At 51.6% G+C, this 23,858-nt stretch overlaps 1 protein-coding gene across 1 annotated transcript in view; it reads right to left on the reverse strand.

Annotated features, from left to right (window-relative positions):
* LOC111144820 (slit guidance ligand 1) overlaps nucleotides 1-23,858 on the reverse strand; it is a 163,680-nt gene that overhangs the window by 130,452 nt on the left and 9,370 nt on the right. Inside the window, exons 2-4 of the mRNA XM_022499320.1 lie at nucleotides 11,419-11,490; nucleotides 9,310-9,381; nucleotides 3,758-3,829 (exon numbers count right to left, since the gene is read on the reverse strand). Coding sequence (XP_022355028.1) covers nucleotides 3,758-3,829; nucleotides 9,310-9,381; nucleotides 11,419-11,490 — 216 coding nt within the window. The remainder of the gene's footprint in view (nucleotides 1-3,757; nucleotides 3,830-9,309; nucleotides 9,382-11,418; nucleotides 11,491-23,858) is intronic.

Genomic DNA, 23,858 nt, shown 5'->3' on the forward strand with positions numbered 1-23,858 from the left:
GCTCAGTCGGTTACATGTCTGCCTTCAGCTCAGGTCTTGAACTCAGGGTGCTGGGATCGAGCCCCACATCAGCCTCCCTAAGCAGAGAGCCTGCTTTCTCCCTCTCCCTATCCTCCCTGCTCTTACTATCTCTCTGTCTAATAAATAAGTAAAATCTTAAAAAAAAAAAAAGAATATCCTACATTTCAAAATTCTAAATAACGCTGCAATGAACGTGTTCGTGCTCATGTTTTATTATTTCCTTAGGCTAGATCCCTAAATGTGAGATTTCAGGATCTTCAAAGGCCTGGTATCTAATTCCAGCCCCATCACCAAATAGCTCTGTGGTCCAAGGCAAGTCACGTCTCTGGGCCTCAGGTCCCACATATGGAAAGCAATGGACAGACCAACCCAACAAAGCGGAAATATTCCTGAAGAATAGCCAGTACCAGGATTTTAGCACCTGACAGCCACACACACAAAGTCAACCCAAATATGGACTGTGCCATCTGACCCACTCTGTGAGCACACGTCACCTATGCTTTGGTCTCTCTCAAATGTGTTTCATGCTGATTTAGCATAATGGCCTCTGCTAAAAGTCCATGATTTGCTCCAGGTGGGAAGGATTAGCAACGGATCCCTCAAAGCAGCGGGGAGGTCAACAGAACTACCAGGCCCTGCCTCCTAAGGGAATGTGGCCCCCCTCCAGTTCCTAGAGGAGTGGGCTCCCCGGTAAGACAGCACCAGGCAATCCCACGAACCCCCAAACCAGCTCCTTGACCCAGGAATGACCTGATGACCAAAGGTGAGCCAATCAGATTCTTTCCCCAGAAATCTGGAGTTGGGACCTGAGACATGGGGATTAACTCCAAGGTCACAGGAAGTAGGAGGGGAGTCAGCACGGGGGCTAAGCAAAGTCATGGCGGAGCTGAGATGCTGCCCATAAGCCCAGGATACTGGTCTGCAGGGAGAAGCAGGAAAATAATGAGATATTCAGAAAGAACTGGAAACACCCTTCACCTCTCCGTCTGATCCCAGCAATACTTCACTTCCTGTCCTGGGAACGTGTAAGTCTGCTGGTTGTGCCCTCGCAATTCCCCACCACCCTTCCCGTCACCAGCCTGCGGGGGTTTCTGTTTCCAGAGCCCAGAGTGTCCAAGCGTTCCTCGGCCAGACCAAGCGGACTGCGACAGTATCAGAGACATTGGCAATACCAGATGCTCAAGTCAATAGACTGAGGGTACAGTTGTGACAAAGAATATCAACAAATAAGTCTTTGAGCACCTGGAGCTCCTGCATCCTTCCTCAGCATGACAACAAAGGTAAAAAACCCAAGAACAGGGCGCCTGGGTGGCTCAGTGGGTTAAGCCTCTGCCTTCAGCTCAGGTCATGATCTCAGGGTCCTGGGATCGAGGCCCGCATAGGGCTCTCTGCTCAGCAGGGAGCCTGCTTCCTCCTCTCTCTCTGCCTGACTCTCTGCCTACTTGTGATCTCTCCCTCTCTCTCTCTCTCTCTGTCAAATAAATAAATAAATAAAATCTTAAAAAAAAAAAAACAGGAACAAACAACCAGATCAATAAAAGGGTCTGTTTAACCTTTTCCCCCAGGATGTGCACTTTGAGATGGCCTGACTTGGAGCGGTGTCCAGTGGCACTAAAACAGGTTGGGCCCAGCTCTAAACTCAAGTCCCAACCTGACCTGAGCAGGGACACTGCACAGGATTCCTCCCCAAAGTGCTGCGGGCTGCCACACTTGTCCCTTCAGCCGAGCTCCAGAAATATTAACAGGAGATCTGAAGAAAATAGTTTCCCTCCACCAGGTCTGGCTATGCTCCTGGATAAAAAACATCTCCTGCCAAGAGTTAGGGACCCATTGCCTAAAAAGAAAAAGCAATAGGACTGGGGAAATGTTCTGGCTCTAGAGCCTGGAAATACTCCCCAAAGAACCACCAAGCCTTCTATCAGACGTGCCCTTCTCCTGGAAGTCCCTCTGTTGGCTGCTGACTGGCCCCCTCCCCAGGAGAGCCAGCCCCGGGTCACAGGGGTGAGAACATCCGGTGTTTCTGGAGGCCACCGCCTCCCCTGGTTCCCAGGGCCATAGGGTGCCAAGAGCAGGAGTCCGGCAGACTCCTGTCCTCTTCAGTGGCTTTTCCACTCCTTGAATGGAGTTCCTAGTGTCAGCCTTTACACATAAAATCCAGTCATTTAAATTTGTTAAAGCATAGAAGTACTTTTCTCCAGTAAAATACGAAACCATGAAGAGCACTGAGCGGGGAGTCCAAAAGGGACTTGAATTCTGACCCTGAGAAGGTCACTTCACCTCTCCAACTTCAAGACAAAACTTGAAGATGGGTCCAAGGACACAGGGGCTGCCTGGGGACCACTAGGCTCATCGAGAGCTCTGGAAATCGTGACACATGTGCAAAGAACTGGCTGTGCTGAATCCAGATTCCAGGAACCCACAATCATGCCGTCAGCACTCAGGCAGTACTGGGGTGCCGTCTCCCTCCCAGCCCCACAGCCTCAGGCTTGTCAAAGTCACTTGCTGCCTCTTCCTCTACCTACGTGCTGCCCTACAAGCTTTTCCAGGCAAGACCAGCAGGCTCACTACCACGCACACAGTGCTCGGCTGGCCACGCTGAAGGTCCCAACCAGTGGTCTTTCAGGTTGTAAATGGCAACAACTAAAAGGACTCAAAAACCTCCCAAGTCAAAATTCAAAATCCAGACAGCCCTTCAAAAATCTAACAAGAGGGGCCCCTGGGTAGCACAGTCGGTTAAGTGTCTGACTCCTGGTCTCAGCTCGGGTCATGATCACAGGGTTGTGGGACTGGGCTCTGAGCTCAGTGTGGAACCTTCTTGGGATTCTCTCTCCCTCTCCCTATGCCCCTTCCCCCCCCCCCCCCTGCACTCCCTCTCTCTGTCATAAATAATAAATAAATGGGATGGTTTTTTTTACTCTAACAAGAGTACACAGTTGTTCTAGATGCTTACAGAAAGCAAAGCTAAGAAAAACAAATTGCTGGGAAACAGATTTAGGGCTCAAACTTAAAAAAATTTCTAATATGCAGATCTGTCCATTAATGTAACTGACTGTCTGGAGAGGGAGTGAACTCTCCATCATTAGAGGTAGCCAAGCAAAGAATGAAGGACCACATGCTAAGCAACAGCAGAGGAGATTCCTTAGGGAATCTCTAAAGTCCTGCCCAAAGCAAGACCCCCAAAATGAAATAAATGGTAGAACAATCACAGCCACATTTAACAAACCATAGAGCAGCAGAATTAGACACTACCCTTGAAGCTTGAAAGAAGTACATTTACAGCAAATAAAAGTATGACTTTATGCCATGGTTGATAAGCTTCCCGATCTCGTGACTCCAATCTGATCATAGAAAGAGGTCCAAGAAGGGCTTCATTGAATGAATCAATATTCAATCCAAGGCAGAACACCCAAGGCTGAGACAGATGTGCAGGGCTGGAAAGCCTGGCATCATGGCTGACAAGAACCCCTTCCCAAGAACATTCTCACACCCACACTGTCAAAGGCAGCACAGAGAACTGAATGAGCCTTGGATCCCAGCGGGCACAACCACTGAGAAACGCCCCACGCAGCACCTTCGTACAGGAAGGCCTGGCCTTTTGTGCCCGGCACGATTCCGGACAGGTGGAGAGCAGGGGGTCACGGTGGCCGGAAAGTCCGGCCCCTCTGACCAGACACGGCCCCTCCTACGGGGTGAGGGACAAGACCACAGCCAGAGCATCAGTCACCACATCACTCACAGCCTCGACAGAGCCTGGTTATTCTGGAACAGCAGTTCTGGTAACATATGCAGCTGGTTCCGGTTCAGTCGTCTAAAAGAGAGAAGAAAGGAAGGGTTGGAAGGTGCCTCGCAGTCCAGGAAACACAAAAACTTTTCAGAAAGCCCTGGGTTCAGAGTGGGAGGGCGTGGGGTCCAAATCCTAAGAGGGTCGCTGTGTTACCCCCAGGAAAATGAGCTTCCCTGGGCCTCGGTTTCTATGAGTGGGAGTTCGGCATCGACGCTTGGGGAGGAGAGGATGGACACTGAGCACCTGGGGAAGCTCCCCGCCAAGGACCCGATGTGTGGTGGGCAGTCAACCCCTCCCAGGATTTCTGCCCAAGCTCCTCTCGTCATCACGTTACATGCGCGACACCCGTTGTAATTCATAAGGCACTGATTGAAATACTATGCTGGCTTTGTGAGCTGGAACACCTGACTCCACTTGAAACGGGAGCAGGGGTTGGACTAGCCCCACGGTTCTGATTCTTCCTTGCTTTCACCCACATTTAACTCAGGGGCAACTTAACTTTCTTTTATTATTTGCTTTAGGTCTTTTTCTCAAAATGAAAGGAGTGCTATTGATTTTTTTTTTAATTATTTATGAAAATGCATGCTTAATTCTTTACAAACCTCAAATAATAGAAGAAAACGGATTCGGCCACCTGCATTTTCCTCACCCAACAATCTGCGGATGTCTCTCCACGTCAGACAATAGAACAACCCCTTTAATTTTAATGACTGGTATGCCCATCGTTTCTAATTGCTCTACTGGGGGACTGAACAACTACTAGGTTTTATACACACAGGCAGGAGTGGGAAGCCTGGTTCTGCAATGTGACCTGGACGGGAAGATACAATGTGGAAAGAACCCAGTCTCGTCCTAGGAAAGCAGCCACACCTAACCGCACGTCAGCAGCTCGTTCTTAGACACGGGAGAACGGAACTCCCGCCAACCGGGGGTTGCAAGTATGGAAGCTTGGTGCTCACGCTGTGGTCCACGGGCATCTGCAGGGGCTTTGCCTGGGAGTTGCTAAGAGCGGCGATATCACAGCCTCTCCCCTAGACCAGTGGAGTCAGACTCCATTTCAGCAGGATCCCCAAGCGATCCGGGAGCACCTGAAGGCTGGAGAAGCTCTGGTGTAAAACCCAACCTCGGGGCGCCTGGGTGGCTCAGTGGGTTAAAGCCTCTGCCTTGGGCTCAGGTCATGGTCCCAGAGTCCTGGGATCAAGCGGACTCTCAGCTCAGCAGGGAGCCTGCTTCCTCCTCTCTCTCTGCCTGCCTCTCTGCTTACTTGTGATCTCTGTCTGTCAAAATAAATAAATAAATAAATAAATAAAATCTTAAAAAAAAAAAAAAAACCAGCCTCCACCCTACAGACTACGGCAACAGTTCGGATCTCGCATAACTGTGTCTTTTAACAGTGCTGGACGAGGATAAACCAACTCGGCAAAAGCTTTCTTGTGCTGGGAGGGAGGAAGAAACATAATTGTTTGTGGCCAATAGTAACTGGCCTATGGTTATCTCCTAGGAGGTCACCCTTCATCTGATATGTGAGAAAGGCATCGTTTTCCAGCACGGTGCAGACAAGGAGACCAGCTGGAGAAGTTTACTCAAAAGGCCAGGCTCCTAGGGAAACACATCACTGCCTTGGGGGGAAAAAAAAAAAAGACCACCAGTAGAATCCTTAAAGCACAGGAGTGGACATCAGATTACCCCAAGTTCCTTAACCTTGTCCAGTAAATTAATTCTGTATTTACACTGCCTGGTAATCATCGGTTTTTGTTTTGTTTTGCTTTCCCCCCAAGACTTTCTCATTTTTCCAGCTTCAATTTCTGCAAACACTGGAGAGGGGAAAAAAATTCAAGAGCCTGTATAAAGTAGAAAATCAAAGAACACCAAAGGAGGGCCCCAGCATGGTGAAGGAGGGGCAGGTAGCTAAGAACAGACAGCAGTAGTGGTGACCGGTCCTTAGCCCTCCGCATGTGCCAGGCATGGAGACGAGTGTTGTAGGGGCGCTACCTCTCCATCAGAGGGAAAGCAGAACACACAGGTGGATGTCTTTCTCTCGAGCATGACAACAAGGGCTCACATTCACTCACGTACCCTCCCGTCTCTTTCTCTCAACAACCTGCAGGAAAATTTTACCTCTACCGTCTTGCTGTATGGCTTGGCTCTTAATAGGTGCTCAGGATGTTAACCGAGTCCACTGAGCTGTCTCTGTGATCGCTGAGGAAGCTGGGATGCCCAGAGGTGAGTGACTCACCCTCGTCACAGCCAAGTATGAGAGCTGGGTTCCGAAGAGCGCCTTTCCCCCACAATTCACAGCAGCCCCCCACAGCCAGCGCAGGGCAGCTGAGTGTGCCCCTCCCCCTCCGTGCCCATGGCACGCCCACCCCCACGGCCAGCGCAACTGCACACTTCCACCTCTGTACTCGGGCCTGCAGGAACTGCTTACAAGAAACAGAATGTCTGTTCCCAAACCTACCTATACCAGAGGCGCTTATAGTTTTACAAGGTAATTAACTGTGACAGAGGGGAACAGAATACTCATGTGAAAAGAGTCATCTCTGGGAAAACCAAATTGGAGGCTTTGGAGAAAGTCAATAAACCAAAAGCTGTTCGTTGAAGGGCTGTTGAATTAAGTAAAACACTGGGCCAGGGACAGGAGGGTCACCAAAAAAACTCGGGGGCACCTGGGTGTCTCAGTCGGTTAAGCATCTGCCTTCAGCTCAGGTCATGATCTGTGGGTCCTGGGTTTGAGCCCTGGATCGGGCTCCCTGCTCAGAGGGGAGTCTGCTTCTCCCTCTTCCCTGCTTGTGCTCTCTCTCTCTCAAATAAATAAATAAAATCTTAAAAAAAAAAAAAAAAAAGAATTCGGAATTCTTAACCCAGATTGCTTTTAGGGGCCTTTTAAACATCTCCCTCTACATGGGGCGCCTGGGTGGCTCAGTGGGTTAAAGCCTCTGCCTTCGGCTTGGGTCATGATCCTGGGGTCCTCGGATCGAGCCGCACATCAGGCTCTCTGCTCAGCGGGGAGCCTGCCTCCCTCTCTCTCTCTGCCTCCCTCTCTCTCTCTGCCTCCCTCTCTGCCTACTTGTGATCTCTCTCTGTCAAATAAATAAAAAAATAAAAAAAATCTTAAAAAAAAAAATAAACATGTCCTTCTACCTTAAAGAAACCAAAACCAAAAATCATAAGCAAATCACTTGTGTGTAGTGTAGGTGACAGAAGCAATACAGAACTCCAGTCTCATACTAAGAAGAAAAGCCTTGGTCGGGGGGGAAGGTGGGGAAGAGGGTCAATAAATGCACACTTCCATGTTTGTGCTCAAAAGGGAACGTTTAGAGTATGTGCGGTGTTTATGACTGCCCACTTTATGCAACTTGTATGATTAATGGATCCACCACTGGTCTCCAGCAAGTCAGAGGAGAGGGTGCCAGGCAGCCTTGGTGAGTGCCACACCCCCCCCAGGACACGGCAGTCACACCCCTCAAGAAGAACCACCTGCTGGGAACTTGTGGGGCACCCGCACAGGAAGAAAGGTATAGGAGCAGGACAGAAGGGACAAAGTCTGCAGTGACAAGTCTTGACTGAAAAAGGAGGGCCCTGCCCCCTCCTGGAGGCAGCGGCAGACATGAGGCGGGCACCCCCATCGGGTGTTGACACCACCCCCCCACCCCCCACCTTTCCTCCTCCAGCACCCAGAGCTGAAGCTGCAGGGGTGGGTTCAGTCCGGGTCCCAATCAGGCCCTCATAGCCAGGTCAAGAATGTGTACTTTGGGGGCGCCTGGGTGGCTCAGTGGGTTAAATAAAGCCTCTGCCTTCGGCTCGGGTCATGATCCCAGGGTCCTGGGATCGAGCCCCTCGTCGGGCTCTCTGCTCAGCGGGGAGCCTGCTTCTCCCCTCTCTCTCTCTGCCTGCCTCTCTGCCTACTTGTCATCTCTGTCTGTCAAATAAATAAATAAAATCTTAAAAAAAAAAAAAAAAAAAAAAAGAATGTGTACTTTGTCCTGAGCCTTTGGAAGAAAACAAACAGCACCAGTCCTCTATTCTCACCGCAGGTCCTTTATCGCTCACTCTGGGGCCTGAGTGAAAAAAGCAAAAGACACGCCTTGATTTTCTTCCAGGCTGCAGGAAGGCAAGGCGACAACCATAGTCTTCTCCCATTGTTTAATGCCCTACTTTCTTTGAAGTAAAAGAGAAAAGTGAGGTATTAGGTCATAGTCCTTAAGAGCTCAGGCTTCGAAGGCAAAATGATCCGGGTTCTAATCCCCTCTTAATCGCTTAATAATGCAAGTGCCTTAACTTCAGTGCCCTTCTGTTTCTCTTCTGTAAAATACCACTGACCACAGCGTTGTTTTAAGGATTAAATGAGATATTGTAGGGCAACGAGCTTATCTTGGTGTCTGGCACAGAGTAAGGCGATCAACTGTAGCTATAGTTATAATTATAAACTCATTGTAAGAAAATCCATAAAAACGATAAGCACAAAGAGTAAAATTAAAGTTACCTGATATCCCACCACTCAGTGTAATGGGAGTTAATCTTCCCAATTACTTTCCTCCTTCTGTGTTTTATATACACAGAAGTTAATGCGATTTACATAAACATCACTTCCTGCCTTTTTCATTTAATATCATATTGTGAGCACATTCCAATGGCCTTAACTATTCTTCAAAAATGTGACTTGATACCCCATGTCTCCACCAGAATGGCTTTCTCCATTTTTTTGTTGCTGTGTTTAAGCGATGTGAAAAAAATATCCTGGATATATACATTTTTTAGCCACATCTCTGATAACTGCCTTAAAATAAAATGGACTTTCTGGTTCAGAGGGCATGAACTCTAAGACTCTTGATACCTCTTGAGAGCCAAACCAAAGCGAAACAGTGAGACCAGTGACCCCAGTGAATGGGTGTCCCTCTCCCACCTCATTCATACCACAATCCTTTTTTTTTTTTTTTCCATTTTTGCCAACCTGAAATGCAAAACTTGATCAAGACCCACTCTCAAATGCAAAAACCCTGGGTTTAGAGAAACCATGTAAGTCAAAAACATCACCTTCCAGTGTCTGTGCTGTGGCCCTGAACGTCCAAGACCCAGCTTCTCAGGTGGCCGCTGGGTCTCCCTGACAGTCCCCTTGGCATACCCATTCTTCCCCGCTGCACATACACAGGAGCACAGACGGTGGTCACTCCTGGGCTATGAGATTAGAGGAGGCGATTTCACTTCCTCTATACTGCGTGGGGTCTTTGCCATAATGCATTATCAGGGCAAGACAACAAAGAGACTTGTATTTAGAGTGTGGGGTGCAGACCCCCTCCAGCCATGTCCTCACTGTCACCTTGTGATGACAGTGTGACCAATTCCCTGGCTGTGGCTGCCCTTGGCGCCCATCAGCCAGCAGGAGGCGGTGGGGTGGAGGGGGGCATGCCAGCCTCTCCCCGCACCCTGTCCTCTCTGCTGGGCTCGGCTGTCCTGTCCCCTCAGCGCCACCCTGCCACCCTGAGCCTGCACCCGCGGATACTCACAGCCGCTCCAGCTCCTTCATGTCGTCAAAAGCCCCCCGCTCCACCACGCCAATCTGGTTCTCCATCAGCTGCCTGGGGAAGCAAAGACACACGTACAGCTAGAGGATGCTGGACGGGGACCGTCAGCAGCAGCCAGCAGCAGGCGGTGAGGTGGGAGCAGGGTCCCAGACACACACAGACCCAGGTCCCGGCCTCAACTGCCCCCCAACCTTGCAAATTCCCAGCAGGTATCCTCAGCACCCCCAGGCCTGACAGCAAGACACACTTCCAGGCCCTGAGCCTGTGCGGAGCTCTCTGCAGCCACCAGGGCCACGGCGTACCAGGGCACCAGAGCGCCAGGCCATGGCTCCAAAGGCATCCTTGCTCCGGGAAGCCGGGAACCCAGGCGGCAGGAGCGACTTGGGGCTGCTAGCACACGCCCTCATTTGGCCCAGAGGGCACGTGTCCAAGGGGCAGAGCAGGGGGACGGGCCCATAGCAGAGGGAGGGGAGGTTGTGCCAAGTGGGCGTAGCCCACACATGTAGCACACACACTCTTCAGTTGGCAGACAACACCCCCTCTGCCTGCACCCCTGCACTGCCTGGCCTCTTCTGCTGCCAAGTCAGTCACCTGGCTCCATGAGACTGTACATCCCTACAGCCCAGAACACCCGCCTGGCAGGCGTTTTCTTGTCGCGTGGTACCTTCTGAGATGGTCGAGTGTATTTTTCTCCCTGCCTTTCCCCCCGTCCACTCCTAAGCAGGTGGCTTGAGGTTCCATGTGGACCCCACACCCTCCTAGGGAAGGAGGCAGAAGCTGTTACCACACACTTCTCTTCCTCCACTTTGTTTCCAGAAGCCTGAGCTGTTGAGGAGCTCAGACTGGAGGACAAGGTGGATGAGGGATGCCAGGAGGGAAGGAGGGTTTCCCCAGACTCAGAAGACACTCCTGGAGATTGGGAAGGAGTCAAGGGTCAGTGGGTTCTGGAGCAGCAGAGACCCTTGCCCAGCAACTGAGAGCTAGGACCCCAGAGAAGATGGAGACACAAAGTCCCCAGCCCCACCAAAGGTCCTCCAAGCTGAAAAATAGTTCTGAAAGAATTGAGGCCCCAGGACACTTGCACTACCCTGGGAGTAGGGGGTAAGGATCCTATGATTGTCTGATATAGAATGTATCAGAATACATGCATGTGTCTGAGAGCCACAGGGCAGGGAGAGGTGAAGGGATCCACTCCTTCCCCTCCTCACACCTCACCCCTGCCCAGCTCAACTAGGGAAATGCTACAGATGGCTCCTTTGCTGGCTACTGACCCCAGTAGAGCCACACCTGCCACCTCCAATATCTGCCACTGTCAGACACCTGAGAAGAGCCACCTCTGTCCTCAACTGTCCCCACTCACCTACCCTCTCAAGTCAGCGGGAACTGTAGCCTCACTGGGGAGTTTGTCTGAGGCACAGAGTCAAAAGAACTATGGAGACGGTCATGGACTAAAATGCATCCCCAAAATTCATACACTGAGGCCCTAACCCCCAGTGTGATTTGGAGACGGAGACTAGGGAGGTAATCGATGTTTAATGAGGTCAGAACGGTAGGTCCCTAATCTGATAGGACTGGTATCCTCATAGAAGAGCAAAAGACACCAGAGACCTCTCTCTGTGCACACATGAGGACACAGCAAGAAGGTGGCCCAGAAGAGAGGCCTCACTATGAATAGCCTGGATGGCACCTTGACCTCAGACTTCCAGCCTCAAGAACTGCGAGAAAATACACTTCTGTGTTTAAGCCCCCAGTCTGCAGTCTTTTGTGTTGACGGCCCTAGCAGACCAAGCCAGAGGCCTAAAGCTTCCTCACGGTCAGCCAGGCTTCCCTCATTCTAGGATAGGACACCCCGTCTGCCCGGCCTTGGTCCTGCCAGGTGGCGACCACTGGGGCCTACACCATGCCCAGCTCCTCAGCCCTGTGCAAGGCGGTGGCTGATCTGACTCAGGCCTCTCCATAACTTCCACCCCAGACCCCTCGGGGCATCTGAAGACTGACTCCACAGGCAGGGGCCCTACAACCCACAGCCAGGGCCACTGCCTGGGTGGGGCAGGAAGGAGGCAAGGAGCGTGGGCAGCAGCCCATACTCACAGCACCCGCAGCTGCTTGAGCCCCGCGAAGTCGTTCTTGTGGATCCGAGTGATGTTGTTCCCGTTGAGTTCCCTGGTGGAGGAAAGGAGAATGGAATGGTGAGACGCCAGGGGCAGGGGCCCAGGCCAGGGCTCAGCTCCATACTCCCTTCCACGGAACTCCAGCCTATCTTCTCACCAGTGGGGCCGGGTGCTTCCCAGCCAAGCCCTGGGACCCCCAAGTCCATGTCAAGGCCCAACAAGCCAAGGCCCATTTTTGCAACAGATGCCCAGCCAGAGAAATGTACAGGGTCCGGGCTTGCTGCTGGGAGAGCTGTGCGAGCCAAAGTCATGGCTTTTGCCCAGAAAGAGCTCAGGCTGATTGGAGAGACAAGACATTCCTGCAGGGAAGAATTTGGAAACCAGCAATTGGAGGTTATTCAGGTAGATCCCCCATCTATAAAGTGGGGGTAATAATTGCGACTATCTCCTTGGGTTAGCACAGGGCCTAAACAGTAAAGACCATGGCCTGTGCCAGGAACGGGCCCCCTTGCAGTCACCAAGGCTCCTACGAGTTGTCGGGAGGCTGAGCAGGAGAGAGCAGGGTGGGCCATGCATTTTAAGGAGACTGAGGACATGGGGCTCAAGCTGAGGCCTAAAAGATAAGGCAGATGTGCCCAGTGAGAGGGATGGAGTGGACATTCCAGGAGATAACACCCAGAATATCTGGGGGCTGAGGGAGGAGACAGGCTGGGAGTCGGGAACTGCAGGAAGCAGGGTTGGGGGCATGTGAATCCAGATCACAGGGGGCCTGAGAAAGCAAGCAGAGGAAGACAGGAGTCAAGGTGGCCCGCAGGCAGGAGGGCACCACGAGGACAGTCCTCCATCGAGGGGAAGGATAGCAGGGCCAAGGAAGGGAGGGGGCCCACCGTCTGGACCCCAGGGCCAGGCCTGAGCTTCAGGGGATCCTCTGCCCACACCACCCCGGCCTCTGGCCCTTTCTCCCTTCCAAGGCTATATGTGGTCCTCCTCAGCCTTCCCCAACCACAGACTTGGACATGGAGCCACGTTAGAGGCCATGAGGCCCCTGCTGAGCCTCCCAGAGAAGCCCACTCGCCTCTGTCAGGCTGCTTCTCTTCCCAGGGAGCTGGTGCAGCCTCAGATAAGCAGGTCCTTCCAGGAGGCAGCTACAGCACTCCCCAGAAAGCTCTTCCACTGAGCTACACACAGCAGAATCTCCGTCAGGCCTGGCCCCACACCCAGCTGTCCCCTCCGAATCTGATCTGTCTCCCTGTGGCGGCTCCGTGTTCACATCCACGCCATCTCCTCCTCTTTCTCACCATCTCACAGTCACTCAGGGTCTTGGCAACAACCTAAGCATCCCCATCCCAACGCGCATACGCACACACACATCCTGTTCCCCCATAGCTTCCTCACTTACGAGCCCCGGGCAACCCAAATCCCAGCTGCTTTGATAAACACCAAGATCCCTCTCCTGTAAGCATTTGGGGAATACGTTGGGCCTAGACGGTGTTCTAGAGTTGCACCCACTACAAACCCCGTATTTTAGTTTCCACACATTCCAGACACAGGGCTCTGGGGCCACCATCATGAGGGGCTGGAAAGTCGTGTCAGCAGCTATGTTACCGACGAGGACATTGTGCCTCAGAGCAGTCAGTTGTCTTCCAGAGGTCACCAGCTGGGACATGACAGAGCAGAGATCTGGCCGTCTGATCCGAGGGCCCACGCTCCTTCCAGCAGGCCGGGCCGCTGACACGCAGAACACACATTCACCCATCACTCTCTCTGCCCTTCCCCTGAGCCTGTCTCCTGATCCCAAGGAGCAGCTGAAAAACTCATTCCCTGTGCATCTCTTTCAAACGGGATCTCTGTTTGAAGAGAGAGGATTGAGCCCTCTCCAAGGTGATGGGGCCCCTGATGAGAGCTCCAGGCTGAGCCACTTCCCACCCTAAATCCTGTGAGGAGGTCTTCTCCACATCAGATAGGCTCTTCTCTTTCTTTCCTTTTTTTTTCTGTTTTGTTTTAAAGATTTTATTTATTTATTTGAGAGAAAGAGATTGAGATGGAAGAATAAGTAAGAGGAGGGACAGAGGGAGAAGCAGACTCCCTGCAGAGCAGGGAGCCCGATGCGGGACTCGATCCAGGACCCTGGGATCGTGACCTCAGCTGAAGGCCCTCGCTTAACCGACTGAGCCACCCAGGCGCCCAAGACAGGATCTTTCCAACGTGAGGGTCTTTTCTCTTGAACAAAGTATTCTTTCCTGAAAGCACCACCTGTGAGCCTCACCTGCGCTGCACCCTAACCTGCTCCTTCTGCTGACAACCACGCTTCAAGCTTCGAGAACATCACCAACAAACCCTTCAGACTGGTTCCCTCTGCAAGCAGAGCCGGTTTCCTGGGCCAGCCTGCTGAAACTTCATCCCCAAACCCAGAACCACGTTTTTAGTTGTTTTAATTTTTAGTTGTTTTAATTTTTTTACTATAACGACACATCGGCACTGATGACAAGAACAAGAATGTTAAGCTTAAATGGACGTCACCAGAGCAACGTTTAGTGGACCTTCCAGCACATCTGAGAAACCAGATACTACGCAGTCATTTAAAAGGCCACAAATCATCTTGTACTAACAGGGAAAGATGTCCATGATACAGTCTGTGGTGAAAGGGTCACAAGCCAGCTTGTATTCTATGAGCCCGCTCAGGAAAAATCTGCACACATGTCCATCCTGGTCTGTGCACAGAGCAAGCTCCCTGGGGGCTGTTTGCCACACAGTAATGCCTAAAATTGCTAAATGATGGTTTTAGTTTCCTTTTTATGCTTTTCTGTACTGCTTGAAATTTTTAAAAGATTTTATTTACTCATTTGAAAGAAAGAGAGAGGCAGAGGGAGAGGGAGAAGCAGACTCCCTGCTGAGCAGGGAACCCAACACAGGGCCCAATCCCAAGACCCCAAGATCACAATCTGAGCTGAAGGCAGTTGCCCAACCATCTGAGCCACCCAGGAGCCCTTGCTTGAATTTTTAAAATTACATCAGTATTTTTATAAGCCAACATAATATTCAAGTTATTGCATTTAAAAATTAGAGTGATACAGAGCACCTGGGTGACTCAGTTGGTTGGGTGTCTGGCTTTTGATTTTGGCTCAGGTCAGGATCTTGAGGGCCTGGGATCAGGCCTCCTTTCAGGCTCTGTGCTGGGCGTGGAGCCTGCTTGGGGTTCTTTCTCCCCTTACCCTCTGCCCCTTCCCCACCCATGCATGCTCTCTCTCTAATAAAATACATAAATAAAAATAAAAGTAAGAGTAATACATGCACATTGTTTAATTTGTTTCAGTTTTCTGAATAATAAAGAAAAAAATTCAAATCACACATAAATTCATCACCCGGAACGAAGCCCTGTTAACATTCTGGAATAGTTTCATCCAAGCCTGTTTCCTTTGCACACAATCTTTATATAGTTGAAATAATTTAATAAATATTGATTGAAGACTTACTGTTTGCAAAACATTTTGCAAGGTTCTGAAGATGCGGGGACGAGTAAGACATACATGGTATGGACTCCTTCCACAATGTTATGCCCTGTTCGTTCCCCACTGATGGTTTTTGAATGGCTATCAGTTATCCCTGCATTCGAATATATCACGTTACTGGGGCATTCCCTGAACCCTGGCTACAGGACACCTGGGCTGTTTTGATATCATTCAATTATAAACAACACTCCACAAAGCTTGATGGGTATTTGGGAGGACTATATTCCTCGATACGGATTATGCAGCCAAAAGTCATGAAAAAGCTGATGAGCTTTACAGTAACTGGCCCATTCTTTCTCGGACCAAGCACAGTTTATAAGACAATTGACTTCAATAACTGTTCATTTCACGGGCAGCAAAACTGAGGCCAATGAAAATGTTAAGACTTGTCTGAACAAGGCAGGGCCCAACATGGAAATCAGGAATCCCTGAGGATGGAATTCCCATGAGGTGGTGGGGGGCTGGGGGGGCTCACAAGGACTTCTGGTGACATCATCGCCAAATGCCTCTCTTCTTACCCTTTGGCACAGGCCCCACTGCTCAGACCCCAGACCTGTTCCTTAGGCCGGTCAGGTGGCTCCCTGCCCTCCTCCTCACTTCCTGCTCCCCACTCCACCCCCCATGCACGAGAAGACCTGGGACAGGCAGGCGAACAATGCGGCAAATACAGCCTCTCTCTCAGGAGGCCCTGTTGCTTCCGGACAAGAATGTCCACGGACACCCAAGCCCACCCAGCCCCCGCCTCTCCCCATCAGCCTTGGTCTCTAAGCTGGAGCTCAGTGCCTCCTCTCAGGGGAGCGCCCTCTGGAGGCAGCCTGGGAGGCAGCCACTTGGGCCCAGAGAATGACCTCCCCTGGGCAGCCCACGCTTGCCCCATCAGCAGGGCAGCCCCTCACCAGGATCGTGTTTCCAACTTGGACCGACCACTTCCCCTCAAACCTTCAGCAGAGGCCGCTGGAATGAGGCAAGGAGGTCATTTTTCTCCGACACCTAATTCCTCCAACAGGTGGTCCTTGAGTGTTGCCGTGGAAACACTCTCTCCAGCAAAAGCTGCCCAGAAAAAAGAAGCTGGGAGAAGCTGCTGTGACCTTAAGACCTTCGCAGCCAGAGCAGCCAAGTGGGGTGAGCCTCCAGGGGGGTTTCCAGGAAGAACCCTGATCCCCAGCTCCCCAGGCTCCCTGAGGTTCTTGTCACCGGAGCCTACATCCGCCACTCCTCCCGACTGGGCACCCACCGGGTGCAGGCTCTGAGCCCAACTCCAAGCACGCTTCACCTCACTCCCCCCTCACCCTCACTGTGAGTCGAGTTGTGTTCTCTCTGCCTTGCTGAGGAGGAAACTAAGGCACAGAACTGATGAAGCCATTGCCCAGGGCCACACAGCTAACTAGGGGTAGGCCTAGGATCAAACCCAGGCCTGTATGATTCCATGTTCTTTCCCCTTACCCCCTACCATCGTGATGCCTTCTGCCAACGACACTTTCAAGCCCACCCCTCACCCCAAGTGCTCATGAGAAACAATGTGGAGGCTTTGAGTAGGAAACCCTGGGGCCCTGTTCTAAGGCCCTGTGCCCTGCTTAAGCAACAATATCAGGAGGTCCCCAGCCAGCTGCGTCATGTGTGTTCTGAGTGGCTAAGAGCTTGGCCTTTGGAACCAAACTGTCCGGCTTCAGATTCCTGCTCCACCATCCCTAGCTCTTAGCTTAAATGCTCTATGCCTCAGTTTCCCCATTTGTACAATGAGGATAACGACAGTACCCACCTCTTAGAGGTGTGGTGAGGTGTAAATGACTTAATATTACTTTCTTTTTTCCTTTTTTAAGATGTATTTATTTATTTTAGAGAGGGGTGGGCAGAGGGAGAGGGAGAGAGAACCTCAAGCAGTTCCCCCCGCCAACCCCCCGAGCCTGGAGCCCGACACGGGGCTTGATCTCAAGGCCCCAAGATCATGATCTGAGCCGAAACCAAGAGTCAGATGCTTAACCAACTGAACCACCCAGGAATCCCCATGACTTAGTACGTCTGAAACACTGAGACCAATGCCTGGTACACACAAGCCCACACAAGGGCTCTCCACATGAGCGTACGTACTGAGATTAGTTTACAGCTCCTGCTCTAGCTGCCGTTTCCCTCAAGGACATGGCTCCACCGGGAGGGTGGTGGCCCAGGCGGAGCTGGGCTGGTGCTGGCCGGGCCGGGCCCCACTGAGCAGGGAGGGGCCAGCAGCAGCTGATGGCCTGTAGGTCCTGGGATGGGAAAACCCAGAGAAGATGACCTAAGACAGTTCTCTCTCTTCCAAAAGTGAGGAGTGTTCCTCCATCCTTCTCTCCCTGGAGAAAATATAATCTAGTGGCAGATGGCCCTGATTTCTATCAGCTTCTGTGTGGTCCTAACCTGAAAGAAAAACCTCAGTGGTGGAAGATGTTGGAGAAAATTCTCTGAAGCCAAGTAACCAAGATAAAAACAAAAGCACACAACGATTTCTTGAATCCTGTCAGGAAACAAAAATCTGATCCCCAGCACCTGGGTGTTTGGGGATACACTGAAAGAACCCCTCAGAGCTCCTAGAGCTGCAAGAATAAACGGCCTGGGTCGCTCACGGTATGTTCTGGGGGTCCCATGGGCCTCACGAGCCCTTCTTGCCCTAGAGCTCCATCACTTCTAATGCCAGTTCCCTAAGGGACCAGAACCTTCCCACAGCACCCCAAGTCTGCAATGGCAGCGGAGAGGCTCAGGCCACCCTCCAAATCCCTTCCTGCCAGATCTCCAAAAAAATAAACACGCAGCTCTGACTGGAGCTGAGACAGGCCTCTGGGCTGGGGAACTGTACACCTCGGCTCTGTCCTTTGAAATCCTACACTGGCCAAATCCGCGGCAAGGAGCACCTGCAGAATCAGAAGGGAGATCAGAGGGGAGGGAGAATTTCCCTACCCAGCCAGGGCCCCTGGACGGCAGGTCAAACACCCCAGCCTGCAGGCCACCCAGCTGCACGCCCATGCCCGTGGGCCTGGAGTCCCGTAGAGCCACCCCCCTGGGTACCCCACATTCCCCCTGGCTCCCCTCCAATCTGATCTCCTAGCCACAGCCAGAGGGCTCCTTTCAAGGTTCAGATCTGATCGTGTCACTCCCCACTTAAGCCCTTCAATGAATCCCCATTGCTCTTGGAATTGAGACAAAAATCTTCTCACCAAGAACTACAAGCCCCAGGTGGCCTGCCCCACATGCCCCATTCTGATTCACTCCCTCCTGTCGCAGGGCCTTTGAACGGCCATCCCCTCTGCCTAGAACACTCCTTTCTCTTTCCTGATCCCAGCTCTACCTTCCAGCAGGTCAAACTCCCTATCACAGGCCTGCAGAACACCCCAGCCTCTCTCCCCCGCAGCAGGAGCCAGAGGCCATTTCATATGGTCTGGGGGCTTCCTTGACTTCCTTGACTCCGCCCCTGCAGAGGACATGGATTGTGTTGGTTTCTTCTCACTATCATATCCTCAGGGTCTAACAGAGTACATGGCACCTCAGAGATGCAGCAGGACGTAGTCCTTGAAAGCATGAACAGACTTGCATTAAAATGGACATATTCCAAACAGCATAAGCTGAGGGGGTTTTCCGAGTTTCCGTGCCCCCCAAAGCAAAAAAATACACTAATTAAGGAATGTTCTCCCTTGGGGCACCTGGGTGGCTCAGTTGGTTAAGCATCTGACTTTTGATCTCAGCTCAGGTCTAGATCTCAGTGTCATGAGTTCAAACCCCATGTTGGGTTCTACCGTGGGCGTGGCGCCTACTAGAAGGAAGGAAGGAACAATCGGAGGGAAATGCTCTCCCTCATCAAATCATTATGTTGTACACCTGAAACTAATCTATCACTGTATGTCAATTACATTTTGACTTAAAAATAAATAAATCTGGAGGCACCTGGCCGGCTCAGTAGAGCATGCAACTCTTGATCTCAGGGTTGTGTGTTTGAGCCCCATGTTGGGTGTAGAGATTACTTAAAAATAAAATATTTTTAAAGTAAAAAATAAAAAAATAAATATTTAAGTAAATAAATACTTAAATAAATAAAAAAATAAACTTTTTTTAAAAAAATTAAAAAGAAAATGCTCTCCCCAAATGGATATCCGCCAAGAAAATCTCCACACACAGAGGACATTGTAGTGTTCCCAGTGACTTCTCACACAGCTCAAGGTTAAAACACGGATTTTTCCTTAGTAGCTCTCACAGGAAAATACCAGCCCCCAGGGTTTCTGCAGCTCCGCTCCTCTACCTCCTTCAACACACCAGCACTCCTGCCACAGAGCCTTTGCCCATGCTGCTCTCTCAGCCCAGAACTGCCCAGAACTGCCCAGAACAGTCTTCTCCTCCTCACCTGCCCACCAACACACACACCTGACTGACCCCAACCGTCCTTCAGGACTTCAATGGAAACATCCGTTCCGGGCCAGCCTCCCCTCTGTGTTCACGCAGCTCCTCTCCCAGAGCTGGGACTGGAATTTGGAGCCCTGTGCAATATAATGTCCTTTGTTAAAGGCTAGTCTCTGTCCCGCCGGGCTAGGAGGGGAGAGGCCACCTCTGGCCTGCTCCCGGCTGACACCCTAACCCAGTAAGAGTGAACACAGTGAACACATAGAGTAAACACAGGCTGAAGGAGCCGTCCAGCCCCTGAGCCTGGCTGCTGCTGGCGTCTCACAGCCGGAGGGCGGCCCACACTCCCACCAGCAGGCAGAGCCTTGCCCACAGTCCTCAGGTATCAGTGAGTGGGTCATGATCCAGAAGCTCCCCCAGCCTCCCCCAGCCCCAGCAGAGCCCACAGGCCTGGGACCAACCCCAGCGCTGGTTCTGCCCTCCAGAATGGAATAAATCGTGAAGCCCCAGGGATGAGTGGTCGGGGGCCCCCAGGCCAGGGCAGACTTGCCACTGGTCCCTCTCTGCCCCTGGCTCCTGGGGACCCGTCTTGTTGCCTTGGCTGGAATTCTAGCAATAACTATACTGTCACAACCAAGCTGACTCATTGAAGCCTCATGATAGCACCTGATTCCAAGGTTCATTTTCTGCCTGGACTCACATCATGAGGACACCGAGGCATGAAACATTTAAGTGACTTGTTCGAGATTAGCCCACTGGTAAGTCGGTGGAGGAGGCAAGCCCAGGCATGTCTGACTCCAGCGCCTGGCTCTTTCTTTCCTTCCTTTTTAATTCTAATTCCAAGAAAATACACATAACAAAATTTACCACTTTAACCATTTTAGGTTCAGTAGTATTAAGCACATTCACATTGCTGTACAACAGATCTCCAGAGATTTTTTTTTTCATCCTGAAAAACCGAAACTCTGTTTCCATTAAACAATAGCTCTCCATTCCTCCCCCTTGACCCAGGTAACCACCATTCTGCTTCTGTCTCTGTGAACTGGACTATTTTTTTTAAGATTTTATTTGTTTATTTGAGAGAAAGAGTGAGTGAGAGAGAGAGCACAAGCTGGGTGGAGTGGCAGAGGGGGAGGGAGAAGTGGGATGCAGGACTAAATCCGAGGACAGCTTCTGGACCCGTGGTGGTGGTCCAGGGTGGTGGACCCTGGGATCATGACCTGAGCCGAAGGCAGACGCTTAACCCACTGAGCCACCCAGGTGCCCTGTGACTATTTTAGATAACTCTTATCAGTGGAATCATATAGGATTTGTCTATGACTGGCTTATTTCATTCAGCATAATGCCTTCAAGTTTCATCCACGCTGCAGCATATGACTGGATGTCCTTCCTCTTTTAAGGCTGAATTGTATCCCACTGTGTGTGCACACATTCCCCTGGGTTTAGCCCTTTTACTGCAGGAGGACACAGGTGCTGCTCCCCCCCCCCCCGCCGCGCTAGCCCTTGTGAACAATGCTGCAAGGAACACGGGTATACAAATATGTTCCAGACCTTGTTTTCAGTCTTTTGGGTGTACACCCAGAAGCAGACTTGCCAGATCATATGGTAATTCTGTTTCATTTTTGGAGGGATCAGAATGTTCTTCAGAGGGGCTGCCCCATTTTGCATTCCCAGAAACAGCATACCTGGGTGCCAATGTCCCCACAACCTCACCACCAACTGTTATTTCCTGTTTCTTGAGAGCAGCCATCCTGATGGGTAGGAGGGGATCAGGGGTTGTTAACCTCAGTTCCGTGCTGTATTCTGTTCTGAGGTCCAGACTGTCCTCAGGTCTCTTCATTACCAAGGCCTGGCCTTGCTCTTGCCAATCCCCTTCTCAGGTCTGGCGCCCACCCCTAAACCACAACCCTGCAGCCAGCACCCCACTGCCACCCACCAAGCCTCTGTGTCCACTGCCTGTCACCCCCTCCCCACCACTGCCCACTCCAGGCCCCCGAGAAGTCATCCACCAGCTAATTCCCTGACCCCGACCTCCATCTGTAACACCACCTCCCTGCATCCCCCCAACTCTGCTCATCAACCCCCACCTAGGAGCAGGACAGCCCTCCCCACACTGGCCTGCACCCATATGGGTCCACCCCGTAAACATGTGCAGGTTGAGCTCGGTCGTGGCCAGTTTGCCTTTATGCTCCAGTGCTCGGCCCTGATGGGGGTTTTATAGATGCTAAACGAATGTTTGATAAATGAATGGACAAAAGAAGCCAGGGCTTATTAAGATATGTGGTGTGGTAGTCCGAATTAAAAACTAAACATGTACATGTCTCAGAGCCTCGAGGAGCACCCAGAGCCTGGGCACCCCTCTCACCAGCCATCTTGCCCCCCAGCCCATGATACGCCTCTCCGACCGTCTCCTCATCAGCAGACTGGTGATAATACCTTCCTCCCAGGACCATGGTGAGCAGTAAAAGAGTAGAGGAGGGTAGAGCATCGCTCTGAGCCTGGCCCAGATAGGGGGCTCTCGGCGGTGACTGCTGACACCACCCCAATTCCTCACTGCCACTCTCATTCTCTGACCCACCCCCCCCACCCCCACGTGTCTGGCTCCTCCTTTCCAAATCACCCCCCTCCCCTCAGTGCTCCGGTCCACCGGCTCCCCCTCGGAGCTCCCGCGTGTTCTCTCCTCCCACAGACTTCCTCACCACTGGCTGGCTCCCATCCATCTGTCTTTGCCTCCCACTTCTCCCAGGAAACTGGCTGCCCAGCATGGCCAGTGACCCACCCACCACCACCACCACGGGTCCAGAAGCTGTCCTCGGCCCTCGTCCTCAGACAGCCTGGCCGCTCTCCCAGGCTAGGCCTCCTCCCCATCAACGAGCTCCTTCTCTGGCACGGGCAATAATAACTCCCCTGCCAAGTTCCGATCCACAGACGGCCAGGAGCTCCTCCAGCCTCTCTGCCTTCTCCTCCTTTTGGCCTGCCCTCTTTCTTTTTTAATTGAGATACACAGCTGACATACAACATTACATTAGCTCCAGATGTACAACATATTGATTGGAGGTCCGCATAGATTGCAAAATGATCAGCTCAGGAAGTCTAGTTAACATCTATCACTTCCTATAGTTACGTTTTTTCCCTTGTGATGAGGACTTGCAAGATCTACTCTTTTAGCAACTTTCAAATACACAGTAATACACAATAACGGCTGATTAACCGCAATCTCCGTACTGTACATCACCTCCCCAGGACTCACTGGTTTTATAACTGGAAGTCAGTACCCCCGACCACCTTCAGCCGTCTCACCTCCTGCCATCTTACTATGGGCAGAAACTGAAGGCGGTCCTCATGGGTCCACGGAGCATGTGCCTTCCTCACCAGGGAACCCCAGCCAGAAACAGTGTTTCTCACATGGTGTTCTAGGCACTTCCTGCTTCTGCATAACCTGGATTGCCTTTGCCAAAAACCTGCTGAATCAGCATCTCTGGAACAGGCCTGGGAATCTGCATTTATACCAGCTCCCCAGGAAGTTTTCTCTCTTTTCTTTTTTTAAAGATTTTATTTTTGGGGGGGCGCCTGGGTGGCTCAGTGGGTCAAGCTGCTGCCTTTGGCTCAGGTCGTGATCTTGGGGTCCTGGGATCGAGTCCCACATCGGGCTCCTCGCTCAGCAGGGTGCCTGCTTCTCTCTCTGCCTCTCCCTGCCACTCTGCCTACTTGTGCACTCTCCCCGACAGATAAATAAATAAAATCTTAAAAAAAAAAAAAAAAAAAAAGGGGGTTTTTTTTTTTTTTTTGAGTAATGTCTATACCCAACACGGGGCTCCAACCCACAACGCTGAGAACAAGAGTCACACATTCTACCAACCAAGCCAGTTAGGTACCCCGCCCTCCCCCCAGGAAACTCTTACACCCGTTGAAGTTTCCGTTCCCACTCTTCCCCAGGAGGCCCTCCCAACTGTCTCTCCAGCCCACATACTCTACAGAGTAACCATTCCCTATCCCTAGCCTTAGGGTCATCTTTTCCACGTAGCTGATTATTGGTCACTCAAACAAAAGAGAGAGAAGCCAGCTTCATGGCTTCTCCTCCAGGCTCAGCGGCCCTCCCCAAGTTCACTCCACTCACAAAATCATTCTCTCAGGCTAGAGCCTTGGGGCCCCATGACCCTCCTATTTGCTCTCTCTGCACCTTCTGCCTCCATCTACATCTGCTTCTTCCTGCCTTAGCCTCTGCGGCCGAACTCCATGAGGACTGTGGCCACGGCCTACCACTGATGTGACAAATTACTCGCTCAGGGGCTTCAAACAACACAGACATATTCTCTTACAGCTCTGGAGGCCACTCTTGGCCCGTGGCCCCTCCTGCCACCACTCCCACCTCCTGCTTCCATTGTTACTGCTTCCATCTCCCTCTCCAGTGTTGACCCTCCCACCTCTCTCTTACATCACCCAGGGATGATGTCATGCCTGCCCCAATAACGCAAGATCATCTCATCTCAAGGTCCTCAACTGCATCTCAAAGCCCTTGTGCCATGTAAGGCAACACAGTCCCAGGCTCCCA

This window comes from Enhydra lutris, unplaced genomic scaffold, assembly GCF_002288905.1.
Source record: "Enhydra lutris kenyoni isolate GAN:26980312 unplaced genomic scaffold, ASM228890v2 scaffoldscaffold12, whole genome shotgun sequence".
Taxonomy (NCBI): Eukaryota; Metazoa; Chordata; class Mammalia; order Carnivora; family Mustelidae; genus Enhydra; species Enhydra lutris.